General features: G+C 47.2%; 1 protein-coding gene across 4 annotated transcripts in view; it reads left to right on the top strand.

The window, feature by feature from the left end:
• OTUD5 (OTU deubiquitinase 5) overlaps nucleotides 1-15,342 on the top strand; it is a 49,558-nt gene extending 34,216 nt beyond the window's left edge. For all 4 annotated transcript variants that reach the window (XM_035140744.3, XM_060268659.2, XM_088659031.1 and 1 more), the window contains exons 3-9: nucleotides 5,430-5,494; nucleotides 6,269-6,425; nucleotides 6,599-6,747; nucleotides 9,323-9,508; nucleotides 9,696-9,906; nucleotides 11,686-11,799; nucleotides 13,213-15,342. In XM_035140744.3, the coding sequence (XP_034996635.3) occupies nucleotides 5,430-5,494; nucleotides 6,269-6,425; nucleotides 6,599-6,747; nucleotides 9,323-9,508; nucleotides 9,696-9,906; nucleotides 11,686-11,799; nucleotides 13,213-13,334 (1,004 nt within the window). In that variant the 3' untranslated portion in view covers nucleotides 13,335-15,342. The remainder of the gene's footprint in view (nucleotides 1-5,429; nucleotides 5,495-6,268; nucleotides 6,426-6,598; nucleotides 6,748-9,322; nucleotides 9,509-9,695; nucleotides 9,907-11,685; nucleotides 11,800-13,212) is intronic.
• Nucleotides 15,343-23,418: the final 8,076 nt, after the last annotated feature.

Here is a 23,418-nt window from a genome sequence, read left to right as displayed (position 1 = left end):
GGCATAAATATATTTTACTTGAGACAATGGCTGAAGCAAAATTGCCCAGACTTGTAATTGCTCATTGTCACCGGCTGTGACATCAGGTTAATCAGGCCAATGGCAGAGGGCTTACCTCTGAGACAGCTGATTTTGCACGAGAGCTAAGAACCACCATGCAAAGCTCATTGCTGGTGCCAGGTGTCCTGAATAAGCTGTTCAATATTCCCTGGCTTACAGGCTTGCCAAAGGTAAAAAGCATGAAGAGGGTCATTTGCAGCAGAACCACTTCCCATCCTTTAAAAAGGCAGCAGAAAAGAAGCTCCATGTTTTGAACTTTTGAGAGAAAGGCTTTGAGGTTATTGTTGACAGTTTGATGTGAGTTATTAACCAGTAGTGATACATCGGAAATTCTGTGAATTTGAACTGCTTTGAGATTGAAGCTGTACGAGGCATAATCACCCAGGAGTTTCAACGATGCTCATGTCTTGCATTACTGGCAAGTCCCTGGGTCAGAGAGACATTTTAGATATATACAGCGAGCCTCGTTTGCTTGTCTTTGTGGTTGTGCTTGGTGTTGTGTTCCACTTGTGCCTCACATAGAATGTGAACTCAGAAAGTTTGCCCTCAAACACCCAATCTTATATCAGCTTTTGAACAATTTCAGTAGGTGTTCTTAGAAGTCATGTAAAAGCTGAACAATGAAATGCATCAGGGCTGCTTTTCTCTCTGTGTTTCTGCTCTTTAGCAATTTTGCTATTACAGTACCTACTTTTTAAGATGTAACCATCAGGCCCTGAAATGTTACACTAAAAAGAAAAAAAAAGTTTCCTGTTGCCCTTACCCTCCCTCCAGATCTTGAGGAAGGAGGCTGTGGAAAGCCATCGTATGTTTTATAGCTTTGTTCTAAGAATAGCAATTGATTAGCTTGAAATACAGGCTGGGAGTCAGGTATTCTCAGGTATTCTCAAGGTATCTCAGACAAAGAAGAAGAAAAAAACCCAGAGTGCAGTGGTACCTCCAGTTACACACTTAATTCGTTCCGGAGGTCCGTTTGTAACCCAAAACCATTCTTAACATGATGCGCGCTTTTGCTAATGGCCCCTCCCGCTCCTGCCGCGTGACTTCCACTCATGTCCCGCGGCAAAGTTCGCAATAAGGGGCATCTACTTCCGGGTTAGCGGAGCTTGTAACCCAAAGCATTCGTAAGGAGGGTGGTACGTAATGCGAGGTTCCACTGTATAGTACTAAAACTGAAAATGCAATAGTTAAAACAAAACAAACACAGTAAACATGCAACATAAAGCTTCCTTAACGGAGAAAAAAACTATATGCAACTGTAGCCTCCCATTTCCTACCAAAATTTATCATGGCCCTAATTCTTCCTGGGGTATGTTTTAGAGCGTGGACTAGGCCTTTCGTTTCTGTTTGTGTCTTTACTGAGCGGGCCTCTGTGCACGTGCGCAGATCATCAACAAAAATGGGGCTTGGAGTGGTGACCACAACAGAAGTTTCGTAGAAAAGCCGATGCCCATGTGACTTGCTGGAACTGCCAGCTCTACTTCCCCACACCAGAAACCACATCCTTGTTTACATAGAGGTTAGAGATGAGTCACATACTCCCTTGATGCATTGCACAGCCCGCCAAAAAGCTGTTGACCCGCCCTCATCTGTCTGTCTTGCTTTCCTGCCCTTGAGGGGCATAGACAATTAGCCTTGGAAGGTAGTGTCCTATTGCTATCACATAAATATTGGGAACTGCCCTTTCACTCCCTTGCACTGTTGTTGGAAATGCCATGAAATTACTAGCACACTGTTTAGATTCGAAGGTGATCTGTTTGTGTTTGATGAATGATGCTGGGGTCCCCACCCTTACACAGTCCCAAGTGCCATTTTCAACATCCTGCTGTTCATGGGCACATACAAGGGTTGCCATACAAGGCAAGCCACCTTCTACTGACCTGCTAATTCCATGCTGCCTTGAGGCAGGCATGGGTCTTCTCTTCATGCAGTAGAGGCTTTCAGCATTACAAATCTGCTACTTAATTGGGAAGGTTAAGAAGTTTAAGGGCCACTGCCGTTCCATCATATGGATGTCTCGCAAGACAAGGTGAAGTAGGTGCATTGGGATGCCATTAAAGGTAGCTGGGCACAAGTCAAATGGATTTGACGTTTGGAGCACAATGTACTCTGTGCACAATCCCCAGAAGGAATAGGAGTGGCACAAGAGGATTTGAATGGGGCTTGTGCTGTTGTCTTATTATAGTTTTGGAGGGTGCTGCTGGAGTTTGTCACCTCTGGCACCAAGATATGGTGATGCAAAAACAGCCACCATTTTACTCCCCACACTGGAGCACTTATGGCTACAGTTCTTATGACCCCCCCCCCCAGTTTGGTTTGGGGGTACTGTTGCTGTTTGTTTTATGGGTGGCCTGCGGAGTCTTTGTGGCTGCTGTTTGGCTCAGAAAAGAGCAGCCCTAGTTTTTGGATGCATTGAGGGTGCAAGAAAGTCTTTCCCATTCCTGAAGCATTGGTGGTAGCGGTGGTTGCGAACAGGCTGTGGAGGCAGCAGGGAAGGTGCAGAGGGTGGAATATGAGAGAAGAAGTAGGGAAAAAGCAGGCATGGGAAGGGAAGCAAGGGGAAGAGGGAGGGGAAATGATTGCTGGAAAGTGGAAGAGAAGCAGGAGAAAGTGCTATGTTTGGAGAAACAGCAGAGGCATCATCCCAAGACGCTTCGCTATGTACAAAGCATTTGCTACTCTTGGGCTTAGAAACTTTTTTTCATACGCTGTCTCTTGACCTTGTGGTCCTGTGTGGTTGTCACAGGTCTCTTTTCTTCCTGGCATTTCTCTTCTACTCTCACCTTTGAGTGTGGTGATGATCTGAGCCTCATTCTCCTGTCTCTGCCACCACTGGTTCCACATCAGGAATGTGCCTCCCCAAAATACTATTCCCAGGTAAGGGCTGCTGACAAGCATCCCAGGGTAGCTTTTTCTCTCCGCCTCCCTCAGTGTAAGTTGATTGGGCTGGGTGGGTGATTCAGGACATGGCATGTAGCTCAGTAGAGTCATTTGGATTTCCTTGTTGCTGAGCTTTATAAACTAGGTCCCCTGATTATGACTGCAATTCTCTATACTTGCCACAAATGCTGTTGAAACTGCTTTTTCACTAAGTTTTCTCATTTCTTGCACAGTGACTACCTCTACCCTCCCCAGCTGCTTCCTAAACCTTGGCCCATCCCAGTCCTTTCCAAACTCAGGAGGCTGTTCTCTCCTCTTCTTCCTGCCCCTTATGTTATTTTCTTTTGATCTGACTGCCCCAGAGCCAGAAGGTCGGTGGTTGGAATCCCCGCGACAGGGTGAGCTTGGTCCCAGCTCCTCCCCATTTAGCAGTTTGAAAGCACGTCAAAGTGCAAGTAGATAAATAGGTACCACTCTGGCAGGAAGGTAAACGGTGTTCCTGTGCGCTGCTCTGGCTCGCCAGAAGCGGCTTAGTCATGCTGGCCACATGACCCAGAAGCTGTCTGTGGACAAACGCTGGCTCCCTCAGCCTGTAGAGCGAGATGAGCGCCGCAACCCCAGAGTCGTCCGCGACTGGACCGAATGGTAAAGGGGTACCTTTACATTTACTAATGAGAATTGAGGCTTGAATCTTGTAGAGTCTGAATATGGTGTTGCTTTGGGATCCCTGTGGGTGCTGCATATTGAATCCTAACTTCTTTTCAGTTAGCAGCAGTATTTTGAAGTAGAGATCATATAGGCAACTCAAAATAGCAAGGGATTTTGGCACTTTTCAGTAATTGGTTGCAGATAGCTGTGACCACCCCTCAGCTACTTTGCCTTCCAAGGTAATCCGCTTTGCTGCAGCATTTGCTTCTCTGATGCTCCAAAAGCTGGCATCTGGTTGTTTTTCTACACTTGCCCCTGGAAATGGTTGCACATCTGCAAAGACTTTTTGTGATGTTGAACAATCTGTAAGATCTTACTTTTCAGTGCATCTGTCAGTTTCAGTACTGGTTCTGATCGGTTTCATTAGCTGCCTTGTTGTGGGCTAGCTGACAAATAATGGAACTGTGGCTCCCAGTTTCAATTTGTTTTAATTGTTAGATTACTCAACTAAAGCTTTTGGTGACCCAGCCTGTGCAGAAACGAGCTCTGTTTGTGTGTGGCAGAAATAGCACCAACAAAACTTCAGGGGAGAGAGAAAAAGTACTGTAGAAATAATAGGCCCACTACTTTTCCAGCTGTTAACCAGATAAACTAGCATTAAAAAGTTTTTCTGATGGAATAAATGACTGGGAGGAATTTAAGGTAGCACTATGTCAAATGTTCCATCATCAAAAGCATTTCAGCTTCCTACATGGAACAGTCCCCATACACACACACCCCGCGCGCTGTTCGGGGGGTTCTCCCAAGCCCACAGAGCCAATTTGGGTGTGTGGGTATGGGTGCAAGAGTAGGCAAGGGTGTGAATAGCCCTGTTGACCCAGCAGAAGTCCTTGTTTTTGCTTCTGCTTGAGAACTCATCTGACCTCAGTGTCAAGAGGACAGGTCCTCATAGTTCAGGTAACTGTGTACTTGCAGGCTGAGTAGGTGTGTTGCAGCCACAAGCCCTAGCCTCAACTACTAACCCAAATCTGTGCTGTGGGGAGGTTTTTTCTTTCCTGACCCTAAATATGTGATCAGTCAGGTCCCTCTGGGTGACACATGATATCAGTGTTACATGCTTCCAAATTATAATTAATTATATGGTGCTTTTTAGCCAAAAGGCCCCAAACAGCAGTAAACAGCAGTATTAAAAGAACAAAATATTCAGTAGAGTGCAATAAACTGCCATAAATCAACAGCAAGCAAAATGGTACAAGGCTACCAAAAAAAGAGGACCGAAAGAGAGCCTTTCAAAGCAAGAGGATTAAAGGGTGCTCTCGCCAACTCTACATCTGACACATTTGGTGGCTGTAAATCAGAATAGGCAATAAGAAATACAAAAGAAGCTAACCCCAGCTAGAAGATTTAAGGGTGCCCAAGAAGTGTCTGCAGCCTGGGAGCCAAAAATTGATTGCTGCCTTTGGGTTTGCAGCTGGGGGTCGGGGGAAAGGCCGGGTTGTTCTGTGCCACCTTCAGCACTTGCATCTGCTCGGTTTGTTGTACTGTGGAGGGAAAGAACCCTGATGCACGGCTTGCAGACGAGAGGAAAGCCACATGCGCCTCCCTTGGAGTGCTGAAGACAGCACTCAAGTGGGACCACCCCAGGGTTTTTGAGTACTGGAGGAATAAGAAACTGATCTGGGGTTCACTTGGGCTACAGGTGCAAATCGGCAACTTCAATTATGAAGCCATGCTGTATGCATGGAAAACTAGGTGCTTCCAACCCTATCTCTCTTCCGCTTATGAGGTAAGCGATTGTTGGGCTGGGTCAGTCAGTGATGATCTCTCATTTCTTTTTGCAGCTGACCAGGTATATGGTGACCAAGACATGCATGAAGTGGTCAGGAAGCACTGTATGGACTACTTGGTGAGTGACAGTAGGAATCCAGAGGAGGGTGGGCTTCTGCCTCCCCCTCTAAGCCTGACCTTCAGGACTGTGTGTAGCGGGCATTCTGTATTCTGTGAACACAGGCAGCCAATAAAGCACAGTCTTGCCAATCTAAATCCCTGGCTTTCGCTTCTCCTCCAGCTGTTACTTCTGAGCACTAAGGACATTCTTCCTACGAAAATATTATACCTTCCCTCCTTTGGAATGCTACAAGTGATGCTATGCTACAGCCACTGTTCTTTCTCCTCCTCTCCCAACCACCTCTAAATTATACAGATAAAAACACACACACACATATGTATATGTATATCTCCACAGTGTCTCTTAAAATTGCAGTTCAGGGAGCCATCCATAAACTGCTTGAAAGGTGTTTGGCAGGCCCTTCCCTTGTGGAATCCTGCTGGCACTGAGGGGACTCTTAAGCATTACCCCAACTATACTGAAGCAGCTGCTGCTGCTGTGTGTGTGTGTGTGTGATGTGTTTACAGCTTTCATGTGACTGGGGTAATAATGTTAAATGACCCAACATGATTAAGTTGTTCAACCACTGCCCCATATGTGTGGAACCCGCCTTGAGCAAAACAGTTCTAATGCAGCATGGGAGCCCCTTGTTCTCTTCAGGTTCAGCTCTCCTAATGGGTTTGTGCCAAGAATCCTTTCCTGGAAAGGCTCTCCCACCTCCCCATGCTGTTTCTTGCCCCAAGTGGGAGCCTTTCTCCATCCTCCTAACCTTGAGGCCCTTTCACATTGCAGATGAAGAATGCTGATTACTTTTCAAATTACGTGACAGAAGATTTCACCACTTACATCAACCGGAAGCGGAAAAACAACTGTCACGGCAACCATATTGAGATGCAGGCTATGGCAGAGATGTACAACCGACCTGTGGAGGTTTACCAGTATGGCACAGGTATGCATGGCTCCTACTTCCTGTCCCCTAACCCTTGCCCATGCCAGCCCTGGGCTGGGGATGCCAGCCTCTCAACTGCCCCTATAAAGCGTGGTGATGTCATCCAGCATGTTTGGGCAAAGGGGCAGGGATTATGCTACACCTTTCACTGAGCTGCCATCTCTCCCTTCCAGAGCCCATCAACACTTTCCATGGCATCCATCAGAATGAGGATGAGCCCATCCGAGTGAGCTATCACCGCAACATACATTACAACTCTGTGGTGAACCCCAACAAGGCTACCATTGGTGTGGGACTGGGGCTGCCCTCCTTCAAGCCAGGGGTGAGTCTTTCCTGGATGGGTTCTGGGGAAGGGAGGTCTCTTTAGCCGAGGAGTTCTGTATCCCTCACTACCAGGGTCAGGGCCGTCTCAAGCATGTCGGGCGCCCTGGTGCGGAGATCGCTCCGGCACCCTCTCCCTGGTGGGCGGGCACAGTGTGCAGCACGGCATCTGTGCGGCTTCGCTGCGCGCCGCCCCCTGCCAGCCCGGCGCCCCGTGCCACCCAGCCTGCCCCTAGAGCCGGACCTGACCAGGGTGTCCTCTGGGGGTTGAAAGGTTGGGATGTGGTGGATAAAGAGAGGGCAGGGAGAAATCCAATTGACTAAGATGTGTGCCTGATCATGTAACCTTGCAGTATGATCTGTGTATTTTTATTTATATAAAAGGTTTCTATCTCGTCTTGCTATTATCAGCTACTCAACTTGGTGGTGTTGCATGATAAATAAATAGAAAATCTTGCTTTCCAAATTTGCTTGCTTTTTGTTAATTGGTTGCAGCTGTTTCAGGAAGAAACCATGGAGGGAGATTGGACAAATCATGAATTTGAAATGTTCCCATAGGAAATAATTTAAATGCTCGCCTAATGAATGATTTCCTGGGAATACATTGTGTTCAGAAAGTGGGACCAGCATGTATTTATATCCTGCCTTTCTGCCTAATAACTGGGCTCCAACGCTACTGAGAACAAGTAAAAAATAATACATAATAGAATAATATTTTGTGTTGGGCATGGGACTTTGCACAGGGCTGTTCTCAGGTACTGGCAATTGGCTGGTTGGTGCTGCCTGCAAGCCTTCTTTTGGCCCAGCTGCATCTTTACCTGCCACACCCCGGTGTTATGTTTGGTGCCAGGTGTAGAGCAGGTAGGGCATGGCTTTAAAAATGCCCTTGCAAGCCAAATCAGGCAAGTGAGTCAGAAGTTCCCAGTTGTTGTTATTGTTGTTGCTGCTGCTGCTACTGCTACTACTGCTACAATGACTGTTTCAGCTGCTACCCTTTGAAAATTCCATGGTGCCAGGAGCGGCCCGGGACATTGTGCTGCTAGAGACAAAATCCCCAGTGCAGGGCCCCCCCCCACCTCCTGCCCCCCACTGTCGCCTGGTTCCCAGCACTCAGCACAGCTGGGTGCCCACCACTACCAGCCGCTTGCTACCTCCTGCTCCTCAACCCCTGTGGCAGCAAACCCCTCTACTCACCCCTGGGTTGCCCCCAAGAGGAGTGTGCTGCAGTTGCCAGGGTCAAGGAGCAGGAAGTGGCAAGCCTCCAGCAGCAGTGAGTGCCCAAGTCATGGCTAGTGCTGGGTACTAGTTACAAGGGGAAGGAGATGGGGTGCTGGCTTCACCTGTTGGGAAGGGGGAAGGCATGTTGGTGGAGGGAGGGAGTGGTGGCACCACTGCTGGTAGGGAGGCAGCAGGAGGTACAGCACCCCCCCCCCCAAGCAACCATTCACTCGTCTCACGGCTTCTCCTGCTCTCCTCTCCTCTCTCCAGGTGGCTCTTTCTGTTGGCAAATGGGGCAGATGGAGGCGCTAGAGGTCCCTCAGGCCTCAGATATTGCTCAGCTTGATCTGGTGAATGAGGTGGGGCTGAATCAGCCCACCCATCTGAAGGATGGGGCATTTTGTCCAGAGTGCTGGGCCTGCCAATCACCATTGTATTTCTGATGTGGCCATGTGGCGATTCTGGCAGAGCAGGGTGAAGAAGCATGTAAAGAATAGTAGCTGTAGGATGCCTTCCCCAGCCACTTCCAAGCCAACCTCAAAGAGGCTGGAGAAGGATATCTGCTGGCTGCTAGGAGACTATCACCTGTTTCCTCCCCCAGATCTGATAAAGCTTGTCCAGCCACATTTAAGATGAATTAATCTCATCATTCCCTTTATCTACTAGGGAAAAATTTGAATAGATATGTGCTCTTCCAAGACAACCTTTGGGCAAGTTCCTCCCACTCTCACCCAGATTTCTTTATTTCAATTGTGGGCAGAATCCAGATAGCACATTCTGTTTGCCCAAGGATTTCTCCCCTGCATGTATCCCACACCTTTCCCATATCTGCTTGGAAGGCTTGGGGGTGCCTCCTAAAACAAATGGGGAAGGGTGGAGGGAGTTCTGCTGTGCAAGCGGAAATCCTTGTGCTGGCAGGACGCTTACTTGGCACTGTGCTAAAGTACAGTGGTGCCTCGCTAGACAAATTTAATTCGTTCCACGGGTCTATTCTTATAACGAAAAATTTGTCTAGCGAATCCCATAGGAATGCATTGAATTTTTTTTTGCCCATAGGAACGCATTAATTGAATTTCAATGCATTCCTATGGGAAACCGTGATTCGCTAGACGAATTTTTCGTAAAACGAATTTGTCTAGCGAGGCAACCTCCGCTAGAAAAATCCTTCCTTTAAGCGAAAATTTTGTCTTACGGGGCGTTTGTTAAGCGAGGCACCACTGTATAGTTGCCCCTGTGGTTGTTTTCATGACTGAGAGGGCTTATCTCCTTTTGCTGTTTAAAACACGCAACCAAACTTGTGCAGTGGGTTTGAGCCTGGGACTCCAGTGGGCTTGCTGAACTCCCTCCACTCTCTGTAGTATGCAGAGCAGTCCTTGATGAAGAACGCAATCAAGACATCCGAGGAGTCATGGATTGAGCAGCAAATGCTAGAAGATAAGAAGCGAGCAACTGACTGGGAAGCAACCAACGAGGCCATTGAGGAGCAGGTTGCCAGGGAGTCTTATTTGCAGTGGCTGCGTGACCAGGAAAAGCAGGCCAGACAGGTTTGGTTTATTTCCTCCATGTGTGAAGGGGAAATGAGGGTTTGGGGGCATCTCTGGGATCACCGGAGGTAGGGAAGTGAGTCTTCCCTTCTGTTGAGACTGGCTGTAATACCAGCCTAGCTCAGGGGAACTGATCAACAAGATTGTTGGCCCTGAATAGCATCTCTACCTTTCCCCCTCTCCACAGCCCTGCAAAGCCAGCGCTACCTGCAGCTCCGCCACGGCGGCTGCAGCCAGCGGTTTGGAAGAATGGAGTGGCCGCTCGCCACGTCAGCGCAGTTCGGCATCTTCCCCAGAGCACCCCGACTTGCACAATGAGCTGAACGCTGCCAAGCCACCTTCCCCTGGGAGCACCGCAGCTCTAGCACTTACAAAGCCCCCCTCGCCGTGTGCTCCTGGTAAGTGCCCCATGGGTCAGAGCAGAGAGCAGAATGACTCCTCCGGGTGGGGAGCAAGAGGGCTGAAGCTATGGCAGGGGCTGGGTGAAGTGGCCACTACATCACAGGGAGACAAGCTTGCAGCTCAAACAAGTTTTTTTCCTGGTGTCATCGACACATTCTTCTTGCACACGAAACACCTGCAAGCCGCATAGGTCTCTCTGAGCTCCTGGTTGTCCAGGTGACAGGACAAGGTCATGCAGTTTGCCACTTCCACCACACCTGTAGACACCATAATGCTGTCCTGCTTCAAATCACTGTGGTCCTGTAGAAGCTGCATCTCCTTCGTAAGTTTAGAAGGGGGAGCAGAAGGGCTGTGGTGCAGTTGCCATAATGCACTACTCTGGTGTATTTCTCCACAGCTGCTTCCTCACTTCCATTTTGAAGGGATAGGAGAGAGGGGAGATGAGCTATTTGGCAGCCAAAGTGGGGAATGAGGGAAAGGACAAGATACTTAGCTTTCCTTACCTTAATTTTTTATTATTATTATTATTTAAAAAATGGAGCGCCTTTCCAGTTGCATTGCTTGAGGAAGTTCACACTGACTCTGTTTAAAAACAACCTAGAATCTTAAAATAAATGAAGTAAAATAAAAATACATAACAGTCCTATACATCCCAGGCATAAGGTGTTTCTCCAACCAATAAGATCTAGCTGTAAATGGGTTAGAAGCCATAAATGAGCCTGCAGTGAAAATCCTTAAAGCAAGCTAAACACAACAGAATTAAATAAATATCCCAGAGGCAGAGGGAAGTTTTCACTTAGTAGTGAACTTGGAAAGTCAGATAGGCCTACCTGGAAAGGCTGTTTTACTGTTGAGGTGCCACAGGAGAATGGGAGCGATTCCCCATTCATGCACCCACAGATTTCACCTTCTGTCAGTTTTGGATTTGGAAGATCTTAAGGTATGGGGAGACGGTTTATTAGAACAGAAAAGTAGTGAGGCCAGCAGAGCAAGGGCTTAGTAGCCCTCCATCATAATGGCTTGCAATTCTGGATTAATATTTCTCTCACAGCAGAGGGGGATTTGAGTCTTCACACAGGCCCCTCTATTCTCAGGCCTAAAGGAGGCCAAAGAGAGGACTCACTAGTACAGGATAATGACCTTTCCCTCTGCCTTGGGTGACTCCCTGGATCACTTTATTGCAGAGAGTTGCAGGATGTTCAATTGATGTCTAGTATACCAGACAGAATCCACACAGCCCTAAAAAGGGGGCAGGAATCCTGCCGCAGGATAGTTGCCAATAAAGAATGCAAGAGGTTCTGCCTGTGGATTTCTTCATCTTTTGGCTCTGTGTGTGCATATGTCTGTCTAATATTCATCAGGCTAATAATTATAAGTCACAGATATTTTTCCTACTGTATACAGCTGTATACCAAAAAAGTTTGATAGAGAAATGTTTTTTATATAAAAAAACCAACAGAAAAAATAAATAAAATAAAAAACACTGAGATTTTGGCCATCCCAGAGATTTTGGCCATACTCTGGTTTCTATCAAGGGGCAACCTGAGCATAGGTAAATTATGCCAGAATATGGTCAGACTAATATACATGTCAGGGTTCAGAATCTTTTATCCATCACAGGAAAACACCTGCAAACTTGTTAAGTTTAAATTGCCTTTAAAGGAATAGCAGGGGGGCAGGGCATTGTTGGAGAGTGTGTTGAGAATTGACACTTAGGAGACGAACATCCCCTTTGCATGCAAATAATTCTACCATCCATCTGCACACCTACCCAGGTACAAGCAGCCAGCTTTCTGCAGGCGGTGGCCGAGCAACCCCTCCCTTAGTGTCGTTGTATCCAGCCCTGGAGTGTCGGGCAATAATGCAACAGATGTCACCCACAGCATTTGGTAAGTGCCCTCCCTTGAGCCAAGCATTCAGGTGTTAAGGAGATGTGGCTCCTTAGCCATTCAGAACCATATCTTCTTTTCAGGCATTCTGATGCTATAGCTGAAGACTCCTTCAGTTTTCCAGTACAGTTCAGTGGCTGCTTTTCACAATATATATAACTGCTTAGTGTGTATATGGAGAGGAGACAGGTCAGAATTTGTCATTCTAAGCTTGAGCAAATCTAAAAATGTCAGGCCTTGCGGGAAGATGACAGAAGAGGCGTCAGCTTGAGCAGTTATTTTAAGTGAGGATTTCTGGGCTGCTGGAAACACACCTCAGATCTGTTTTCATTTTGATTTTTTCAGCAGGGCTGCCATATTTCAAAAAGTAAAACCCTGAAAATTGCGTAAGATTCAGGGCAAAGCTACCGGGATTTTCACGAGACTCTGCATGATTTACAGGGCAACTAGCTCTCACATTTTCCCTGGCCCTTGCACAATCTCCTGGGAGTCGGCTGGTTTCTTTGGGAGGAGGATGTCACATACCTCCTTTTGTGGTCTTCCCGCCTAATTCTTCCCTGACTTCATGCTATGGAAATGGTGGGCAGTAGGGTGGGTGGGAAGGCGGAAAAGAAGTGCTGTAAAAAGGAATCATGGCTAGTAGAGCCCTGTGAGTACAGCAAAAGAAAAGACAATAACTGCAATTCCAAAATTGTGTAAAATTCAGATTTTGATTTACAAAAATGAAAAGGGGTGAGAGTTTCAGATGAGCTAGGCCAGGGGTCCCCAGACTTACCGGGCTTCGGGCCGGTGCCCGCCGCGCCAATCGTGCGGCGGGCCGGAGGGTAGGGGAGTGCGCGCGCAGCGGGCTGGAGGGCGGGGGAGTGCGCGCCCGTGCACACACGCACACGGTAGGAAAAAATTCGCCGCAAATCGCTTGTGCGCATGCGTATGGGCCTCCCCTGACCCGGAAGTGCACCGGAAATGACCTCTTCTGGGTCGGGAGAGGCCCATACGCATGCGCACAAAGGATTTTCGGCGATTTTTTTCCGATTTTGAAGAGCGCCGCGCCCCGTAAGAGCGGGCGGCGGGGGTCGTCGCGGGCCAGATTGGGAGGCCAATTGGGCCGCATCCGGCCCGGGGGCCGTAGTCTGGGGACCCCTGAGCTAGGCTGAGTGCCAGAAACTGAAAACTGCTCTGAAACGGGAATGCTTGGAGTATTGAAATGAAGTATTGTTTCACCACTCCTTGAGTCTTATTGTGGCCATTAAGGTGAAAGCATCCAGTCTGGATGGGGGTGGACATGGAACTATGATGCAGTAGAGTGTGCATGGTCGGCTGTGTGTGAGAGCTGGTGGGAGAATGGCTGGTGGCCGGAGTCAAGTGATCCATGACTCCACCTGTGATCACTTCAACCCCTTTGTCTTCCGCCAGGCTTGAGCGACTGGGATGACGACGAGATCTTGGCTTCGGTGCTGGCGGTTTCACAACAGGAGTACTTGGAAAGCATGAAGAAGAGTGCCCTGCACAGAGACAGTGGTTCAGACAAGAGTTGATAACTCGTTTGCATCTCCTGTGTTCGCCTGACACCCCTTAGGTGCATGTTTTGGCAGGACGGATGATAATACCTGGGACCCCTCCCCTCCTCTGCTGCTGCTGATCAAAGCTCCTTCGGCTGCCCTTTTGCCCCGTCATTTTTTTGGCTCTTTGCATCCGACCTCCAATGTGCTTGGGGGGAGAAGCGAGAGAAGGACAGGACCTCCTCTGCAAGGAGCTGGAACACGCACAAACTGGGGCATGCCGGGCTTCGCCCTTCATCGGCCGTTCCTTCATTATTGAATATATCTATATATATGATCCAATCCTAAAGTGAGACCTCCCCAGTTTTGAATGGGAGGGTTGCAGTTTGCTGATAGGGTGGTGGGAAGGTGGACTTCAGGTTGGGTTTTGGGGAGTGGAGAGAAGCGCGGCTGCTTCTGTGGAAGCAGAGTGTGACCGCAGGGCCCACCAGGTTCCCTCACCCTTGGGAGCTGGGGATATAATAATGTTCAAGCATGAAGGGGGTTGGGGGGGGGCTAGCATTGTGTTAACGGTTCTTTCACCTGCCCCCTTTTAACACTAGTATCCTGGCTTCTAACAGAAGGGTCTTAAATGGAGTGGGTCCCTAAACCTACAACCATTTGAAATCACTCCGCCTTCATCTCTGAGGAACAGCTCTGGTCATCTGCAGGAGGACCACCTCCATGGCTGTTTTTTCTTGCTCCAGCCTCTCTTCTCTTTCCCACTTGGGCGTCAGTCGCTGTTTGTTCACATGTGGCCCCTGACATGTGGGAGTGGACCACAGGCTCCCGACTTTTTGCCCAGCCACGTGGTCTCCCTGACGCTGTGCTTGTTGGCTTTCTTGGCCTCTCCCGCTGCTGACTCTTCTGTTCTCCCGGTGCCTAACAGCGGGGTGGGGAGGGACAGGGGGGTGGGGTGGAGAACACACCACTTGTCATTCCATGTCAGCACTTCCTAGGAATGGGCCAGGCCTTTATAGCTGCATCATGGAAAGGAGGTGTCGGTGACAAAATGGGACTCTGGCACAAGATCAGAAGCTGTAGGCGACAACTCTACAATGTTGGGAAGCTCCCAGGTTGTCCTGTGATGAAAATAGACCTTGAATCACAGAGTTGGGACCCATGCAAATGGCGGGGAAACCCGTCCCACGAGGACCCTAGACTGTTGGCAGGCTGGCCTGAAGGTAAATTAACTCCTAGAAAAGAAAGATCTCCGGCAACCTTACCTCTTCCGAGTGTGGTGTCTTCCTAATTACCGCTGTGGTTATACAATCCACCTAATGTGGTCATTTATTTTCTATTCTCGAATCCTGGGTGTGAACAAATGTTTCTGCCTTCCCCATTCATGCAAGGGGCACAGCACCAGTGCACTCAACTACTCCTGCAGCTTCATGTTGTGTCCAAAATTCATGAAGGGCCGGGATTTGCTAAAGGTCCCCTGCCCCCTTGGCATTGCTTTCCTGAGGCTGCAGAGTGGCAGCTTTGAAAAGGGGTGGGAGGGAAGTGGGTAGGTAGTCTACTGCTTTAGGAAGACAGGTTTCAAAGTGGTATTTGGTGCCTGAAATAAAGTATTGATCTATGCTCTACTTCTCTCTTCCCCTCCCCCCCAAAAAAACCCCTTTGTGTTTCACCTGTGAGAAAGGTGACTAACTTCCCTGTGCAGAATGAGAAAATGAAGCAGGAACAGGTTAGGATGTACTTGAAGTCTGAGAACAAAGCAAAATATCCAAGCCTCTTCCTCTGATGTGCTTTCTTTTTCTTACAAAACCCTATCATGGGTAGCCTTTCCTTGTTTCTCCAGGGATCCCTTTATGCTCCGCTCCCATGATTTCCCCCACTGGTTATCAGCTTCTTAGAACTGAACGGTTCACATGGGCCCCACTTGGATGTGCCCTTTGTCCAACCCCATGTGCTGGTTTACTGCCAATTAGATATTAAAAATCCTTGACCAGAAATGCCAAATTCTGCAGGATCATTATAAGCAGAATAAATCATGTAAATATTGCTTTGTTTGATCGAGTAAAGTAATCAAATAGATTTGCAATACATTGCAATGCGTGGAGGATACACACACACACACACACACACACACACACACATACACAAACTACTTAACAGGTAAACCATTCCTTTAGCCAAGCCTCATAAGGGACAGGCAAGGCCTGTAATAGTCAGACTTACTGGGAAACGTAGAGTGCTGTGAAGGAGATCGAAGGAGGAGTTCCTTTATCTCCCCCCCCCCCCCAAAATGTTATATTCACCCTTTTCAACTTTTAGGATCTCCATTTTGGCAATTTTAAAAAAGGAATCTGAGATTCTCTGGAGCCTGATGGGTTCCATGACTAAAGGCTGTTTTAGACAACAGTCATCCAGTGAAGCTATGTCTCGTATGTTAGAGTTGAGGTTTTGTATTAGACGGGGGGAATGACCAGTTGAACAAATAAGCACAATATCTCTGGTTGATCTGTTCTTTTGAGCTGGACTTCATTCCTCACTTGCCCTCTCATCCCTGATGCGCCGTCTACTGCTGTTCTCCTGGGTCAGTGACCCATCATTACAGTTGGTGCCCTACAACCAGTTGGGAAGAACAGGTTTTTAAGTGCCACGTGGCAGCCAGGAATTGGCACCTGGTCACATTTCCAATCCAAAGAGAGTTACCTGTATATGTGTCTCTGTACAACTGCGGCTGGCTAATAGGGAGCAGGGACTATTCAGAGAAGAACCTTTTATTTTATAGTAATTGTTTCATTGCTGGGACCAGCCTTCTAGAAAGCGGAAGAGTAGCCAGGCACCATGCCTTAAGTAATTGCCAGTGCCAGCTTATCTATTGTTGCTACATGGGCACCATATAACATAAGCCCCGAAGGAGCAGTCGCCAGCCCTCATATTTGCTGCCATTTGGGCAGAGGGAAGTAGTTGGTAAGCAATTGCAGCCTGCTTCCCTGGGTTGAAATAGCTACTCAAACCATGGCTAAATGAGCTTTTGCAAGTGCTTTGTGCAGCCGTCAGAATAGGGGAAGTGCTATTGGCTAAGCCTAAGGGAGCAGGGAGCAAGACCCAAGTTTGGTCAGGAGAAGAGTCAAGACTTGCCCTACTGTTTTAGGTAAGTGAGCAGGCAGAAAGCAGCTACAAACATTTTACCTGCCATAATCACATACGAGCTGGAACAAGCTGAGGATGTGTACTAGACCTGGTCCACACATGCAGTAGAACAGGCACAGGCAAACTTGGCCCTCCAGATGTTTTGGGACTACAACTCCCATCATCCCTAGCTAATAATAATAATAATAATAATTTATTATTTATACCCCGCCCATCTGGCCGGGTCTCCACAGCCACTCTGGGCGGCTTCCAACAGAAGAATAAAACACAATAATCTATTAAACATTAAAAGCCTCCCTGAACAGGGCTGCCTTCAGATGTCTTCTAAAAGTCTGATAGTTGTTTTCCTTTTTGACATCTGTTGGGAGGGCGTTCCACAGGGCAGGCGCCACCACCGAGAAGGCCCTCTGCCTAGTTCCCTGCAACTTGGCTTCTCGCAACGAGGGAACCGCCAGAAGGCCCTCGGTGCTGGACCTCAGTGTCCGGGCAGAATGATGGAGGTGGAGACGCTCCTTCAGGTATACTGGACCGAGGACCAGTGGTCAGGGATGATGGGAATTGTAGTCTCAAAGCATCTGGAGGGCAGAGTTTGCCTATGCCTGCAGTAGAATAAGGTGACATGACCTTCAGTTGTCAATTATTAGAATGCTTTCCTGTGATTTAAGGGGGTGGGGAAGCTTTGTAAACTAGTATAGGAGGAAGTATGCTGGGATAGAACCTTTCTCCCAGTTTAGTTGCTTTACTTACAGGAAGCAATCAAAAATGGCAAAAAAAACCCTTGAAGTGGTGGTACAGTCTATTAAGATTTTACCACTTCATTCTGCTGCATGTGTATATCAGGCTTCCACAATGGTACATCTATGATAAAAAAAGATTATCAGCTGGCAGGGTCTTGGTCAATCAACTGCAAATCAACCATAGTTAAAACCAGGCATCCCCAAACTTTGGCCCTCCAGATGTTTTGGACTACAATTCCCATCATCCCTGACCACTGGTCCTCTTAGCTAGGGACCATGGGAGTTGTAGGCCAAAACATCTGGAGGGCCGCAGTTTGGGGATGCCTGGTTAAAACCATGCTCAAGGTGGCTAATAACATAAAATACAAAAGTAGTCATAAAGAATAATTAAAACCTCAAAAGGCACACAACCAAATTGAGCAATTTCCACATAAATCATCATAAAACTAAGATAAAAATAATATAAATAACAGCAACAAAAAACCCTAAACAATAACTCAGCCCAAGACTGTTCAGCGGCCTCTGCTTTCGTCTCTGGAGAGTCAGGGCCCCAGGCCAGGTTGCAAGGCAAGAAGCAGGTCTTTGGAGAATGGATAGCTCCGTCTGTAGAGCACGAGACTCTTAATCTTAGGGTTGTAGGTTCAATTCCCACACTGGAGGTTCCTGCATTTCAGGGGGTTGGACTAGATGACCCTTGTAGTCTCGTCCAACTCTTAAGATTCCGGGACTCACAGCCAAGATGGTGCTGAGCACATTGATTTTAATTTTAATCTGTTGCCCTTGAATACACCATTAATCTGCTCCCTGAGGCAGGCTTCCTCCCTTGGGCTCCCGCTCTGCTCAATGCAGGGATGGGGAATTTGAAGGGACCCCCCGCAATATATTGTTGAACTACAGTTCCCCAAATCCTTCACCACTGACTGCTGCTTGGAGCTGCTGGGTGTTTTAGTCCAACCACTTCCAGAGGGCCACGGGTTTCCCATCCTTGGTTTAATGCAACCTATTGCAGTTGCTCTGTCCCAGATAATGTTGTATGGTTGATGCCCTTCTCTTTACAGTTCCTTATCCCTCTGCCATTAATAATTTCTATAATATATGCAGAACCCATCTTTTTGTGTGTGCCGAGAACTAGAATTACCTTGATGTGGAATTTCATATTTTTAGTTCTTAAAAAGGAAAAGGGGTTCAACATAATGCTAAGCAGATTATTCCATCAGTGCAAATGTTTCTGCTTGCCTGATGGAATGATCTGCTCTCCTTCCCCCTGGATGCTGTTATGGGGGTTCTGCTGAACCCCCTCCAGAGCCAATGGTGGTACAGGGGGAGGAGAGGAAAGCCCTATTGTACTAGTGGTAGCCTTAGCACAGGTTTCTGCTGATGGGACCAGTTAGTTGAATCAAGACCTGACAGCCTGTTGAACGAAAGCCCAGGGTCCATGTCCATAATGCAGGGGTGGGGAGCTGCAGGCCCATGGCCAAATGTGCACATCCCGCCTCCCTCTCTTTCTGGCCTCACCAGCTCACCTTCCTCACCTGGCTGAAACGTGTCTTACAAATGTGTCCGATCATGCCTTTTGCTTGTCGGAATGGAGGACAGAGGAGCTCATGTGAGTGAATAGAATTCAGCAGACACTGTAAAGATGAAGTTACATTTCTTGCTCTGCATGCGAACCCCAGAAGGGAGTGTGACCCCTGGGCTGAAAAGGGTTATGTGCCCCTGCTGTAATGCGTTAGCTCTGTCTTCCCACTGTCTGCGCAAAACTGCAGCCATAGGCCAATTCAGTTCCTTATTCATGAAAACATGGTAGTTTTGGAATAACATCTAGATTCAGATTATGTTGATAAACGGCCTGGGCGGAAGACTAAAGACTTGCTCTACAATATGAATAGGCAAAAAGAATAATAGACAGATGAAATGGTTGGAAGGGAAGTTAGAGCACGCCTACAGGGTCAGGATGAAGATTGAAAGTGTTAGGAAGAAATAGGAGGAAATCCCTCATTGTGACACCACAGGAACAGGAGTCTGGGTCAGGCCTGTGAAATCTCAGCTCAGAGGTATACGGTCCTACATTTCCTTTCAACAGAAGCAGGAGAGGAGAAATTTGCCATTCTAGCCTCCTGCTTTTTGACATTTCCTGGACAAACCGTTCCCATGGCATTGAGTCCCAAAGGTTAACATTGACCTCAGCTTCTTGGGGTGGAGACAGAAGGCATGAGGAAAAGGCATTTAAAGGAATCCACCAGCACTTTGCGTTGGTCCCATCCCGATTCAAAGCCAGTCTGACTGGGTCCTTTGGAATGGGATGACATTCCTGTGCAGCCCGGGGCATGCAAGTGGTCAAACCAGATGCACAAGTTTCCAGCCCTTAGTGAACACAAGCGCTGAGTACACAAGCATTTGCTTTTGAAATGCGCCTTGCTCAGATTAGCAGATTGCTCCTCTGGTGACTAACGTCTCAAGCATCAAATTCCTCACAAGTCCTAACTGAATCCCAATATCTCCTTCATATAGCAACCACCCCTTCAACTATCGCTCTTGCTCCCATTATGACTGGGCTTTTCCAGATACGGTAGTGTCCCATTAGGTTCTGACCAAAAGTTATTCTCAATGCACTTGGTTGGATCCAGGCTAACAGCAAGACCCTCCTGTGCATATCTATGGGACTTCCTTCCAGAAAACTGGGTATACAATTGTCTGGAAAAATTACACGCTGGTTAGTTTAACATCTGTCCTGGGAAAACTGGTGGGAAATGTTTTTACAGATAAAATGAGCATATAGAAGCAGAAGCCTTGCTAAACAACCAGCATGGCTTCTGCAAGGATAAATTCTGTCTCCTAACCTATTAGTTATTTGAGCGTGTCAAAGGTACCGTAATCTAGTTAACAAAGTGTACAGTGGTACCTCGGGTTAAGAACTTAATTTGTTCTGGAGGTCCGTTCTTAACCTGAAACTGTTCTTAACCTGAGGTACCACTTTACCGGTAGCTAATGGGGCCTCCCACTGATGCCGCACAATTTCTGTTCTCATCCTGAAGCAAAGTTCTTAACCTGAGGTACTATTTCTGGGTTAGCGGAGTCTGTAACCTGAGGTTACCACTGGTCCTGGACTTTCAAGAAGCTTTCAAAGTACCTCACCCAAAACTTCAGAGTAAGCTTAGCTGTCAAGGAATCCTCTTGTGGCAAGATCCTCTTGCGGGTCAGAAAATGGTTAAGTAACAGGAAGCAGAGTAGAAATAAAGGGACTGCTCTCCTTGAGGAGGGGTGTAGAAAGTGGAGCCCCACAAGGGTCAGTACACTGGGACCTGTGCTAAACGAACTAGGTTTAGGGGTGAGCAGCGAGGTGGCCGGCCAAGTTTGCTGCTGATACTAAACCGTTCAGGGTCAATTGAACAAAAAGAGATTGTGACAAGCTGCAAAGGGACCTTTCCAAACTGAGTGAACGAGCCATAAAATGGCAAATGCAATTCAGTGCAAAGTGGGGGGGGGGGTTGGGGCAAAAATTATTAATTTCACATATACACTCATGGGATTTGAACTTGGTGACTGACCAGAAACGAGACCTTGAGCTCGACGAAGATGTCAACCCAGTGTGCAACAGCTCTGAAAAAGACAAAATCCATTCTGGGGATAATTAGGAAGTGAATTGAAAAGAAAGCTGCTGATGTCATAGTGCTGTTATACAACTCTTCGTTTGGAACTCTCTGTACAGTTCTGGTTGCCTCACATCAAGCAGGATATTGCGGAGTTGGAAAAGGTCCAGAAAATGGCAACCAAAATGATCAAGGGGGTTGAGTGACATTTCTATGAGGAAATATTGCAGCATTTGGGACTTGTTAAAGAAAAGGTGAGTAGGAGGGGACATGCTAGAAGTGTAAATTATGTATAGCATTCGGAGAGTGGATAAAGTTTTTCTCCCTCATTGCCCTAGAACTCGTGGACATCAATTGAAGCTGAATGTTGGAAGATTCAGGACAGAGAAAACAAGGTTCTTCACACAGTGCATAGTGAAAACTGAAAACAGGATGTTGAACTAGGTGGGCCTCTGGCCTGATCCTACAGGCCTCTTATGTTTTTAATGAACATGACCTGGGTTCATTAATCTCAATGGGTCTACTCTAAGTGGAATTAGCATTGGGTACAACCTTGAACGCGGGTGGCACTGTGGTCTAAACCTAGGTCGGCAGTTCGAATCCCCGCAACAGGGTGAGCTCCTGTTGCTTGGTCCCAGCCCCTGCCCACCTAGCATTTCAAAAGCACGTCAAAGTGCAAGTAGATAAATAGGTACCGCTCCGGTGGGAAGGTAAACGGCCTTTCCGCTTAGTCATGCTGGCCACATGACCTGGAAAGCTGTCTGTGGACAAAACGCCGGCTCCCTCGGCCTATAGAGCGAGATGAACGCGCAACTCCAGAGTCGTCCGCGACTGGACCTAATGGTCAGGGGTACCTTTACCTTTACAACCCTGAAACCTTAAAGAATTGTATCTGTGGCAGAGGTATGAATACGAACAACATTATTAAACAACATTATTAAAAGATGCTCCTCACATTTCCTTCAAAAGTCCAAACAAAGAAAAAACTGACAGAAAGCAGAAGACAGGCAGTGTCCTTGGTCAATGGGGACATTGGGAGGATACAAATACTTCAGAAATGTTTGCACTGATGGAATGATCAGAAGAGGGAGATGAGCTCCTCAAATTCCCTTCTAGCATCCCTTATTGTTTGCTTGGATTTCGATGAGTGTACTCTGAGTAGGACTAGCATTAGATGCAGCCCTAAGTCTCCTACACACTTTTCTTTAGATATTAAGGCTGTAATCCTGACTCAGTTTACCTGGTAGTACAGCCCAGTGAATTCAATGGGACTTACTTCTGAGTAGATAGGGTTAGGATTGCACTTTTACGCACTTGCATACCATTTAGAAAGCCCCGTTGAACACAGTGGAACTGGTTTGCGTAAACGTGTGGGCTTGCATTGCACATTTTTGAAATGTTAAATCTAGTCTACTGTAGGACAGCTAACCTGCTTCCCCTATTTCAAAACGTCATCATAAAATAAGCCATAGCAGGATTTTAAAGCATTCAAGGAAGATAAGCCATACCCTGAAAATAAGACATAGTGATAGGCGCAGCAGCAATGCCGGCCACGGTAGGAAGAGGAGGAAAAAATAAGACATCCCCTAAAAATAAGCCATAGTGTGGTTTTTTGAGGAAAAATAAATATAAGACGGTGTCTTATTTTCGGAGAAACACGGCATCGGGGACCTTCAAATTCAAACCCCCTCCACCCAGGCTGGCTTAACCATGAACCAGTGATGGGACTTGTAGCCCAGCAACATCAGAAGGGCAACAGATCCTCCTTTACTAGAACCATTTTGGTTTTGTTATATTTTTAACCAAAAGCATCAACAGCCCCTTTGCTCCTGAATCATCTTGACAACCCCAGGCAGCTGTGAACTTGGTTATTCATTTGTCCTCTAAACACCAAACATCACTCTGCTGCTTCTGTCCCATCCTGTTCTTTTTATCCAAGTATTACATATTTCTGGATGTGTCAAGCTGAAAGTCTTCAATAATAATAATAACAACTAACAATCAGATCTAATGAGATTAAATACACTATTAAATGTTGGAGTTTTAACAGAGAAACTGTTGTCCAGTTTTCCAGCACACCTTTATTACGAAATCAGCAGACACCAAACTTTTGCAGACAAAATCCTCATCTCCCACTGGACTGTGATGGATTTTGTCTTCTGTTGTATTTGATGTGGTGCAAAACACCTGCAATCTGCCTTTGCTCTTTAAGAGCTCAGTGGGGACAGACCAAAATCCTATCTAATCCTCTTTCCCAGTGTGCCCAACCAAATGCCCCAAGAAGCCCACAAGCAGCAGCATATGAAGACAACAGTCTTCTCCCATAGGGAAGAAGTTCCGCTGATGTCCATGGAAGTCAATCCCAGGTAAACATGCACCAAGCTGTAGTGCAAAATGCACGGTTTTAAAATGACAACAGAGATGGGGGCAGTGCAGAGTATTTATGCATCCTAATTCAGGGATAGCCAATATGGTGCACCCCAGATGTTGCTGGACTCCAACTCTGATCAGCCCCAGCCATCCTGACCAATGGTGAGGGATGATGGGAGTTGTGGTCTAGCAACATTTAGAGGCACCGCACCGGCAACCATTGACCCCTAATTCATTCATACTTTTTTTAAGGAGAGGGGAGAAAAAGATTATTTGTTTAAA

The sequence above is a fragment of the Zootoca vivipara genome, chromosome 15, assembly GCF_965207765.1.
Source record: "Zootoca vivipara chromosome 15, rZooViv2.hap1.1, whole genome shotgun sequence".
Lineage (NCBI taxonomy): Eukaryota > Metazoa > Chordata > Lepidosauria > Squamata > Lacertidae > Zootoca > Zootoca vivipara.
Note: the sequence above shows the minus strand (reverse complement) of the source record. Positions and strands in the feature narration are given on the sequence as shown.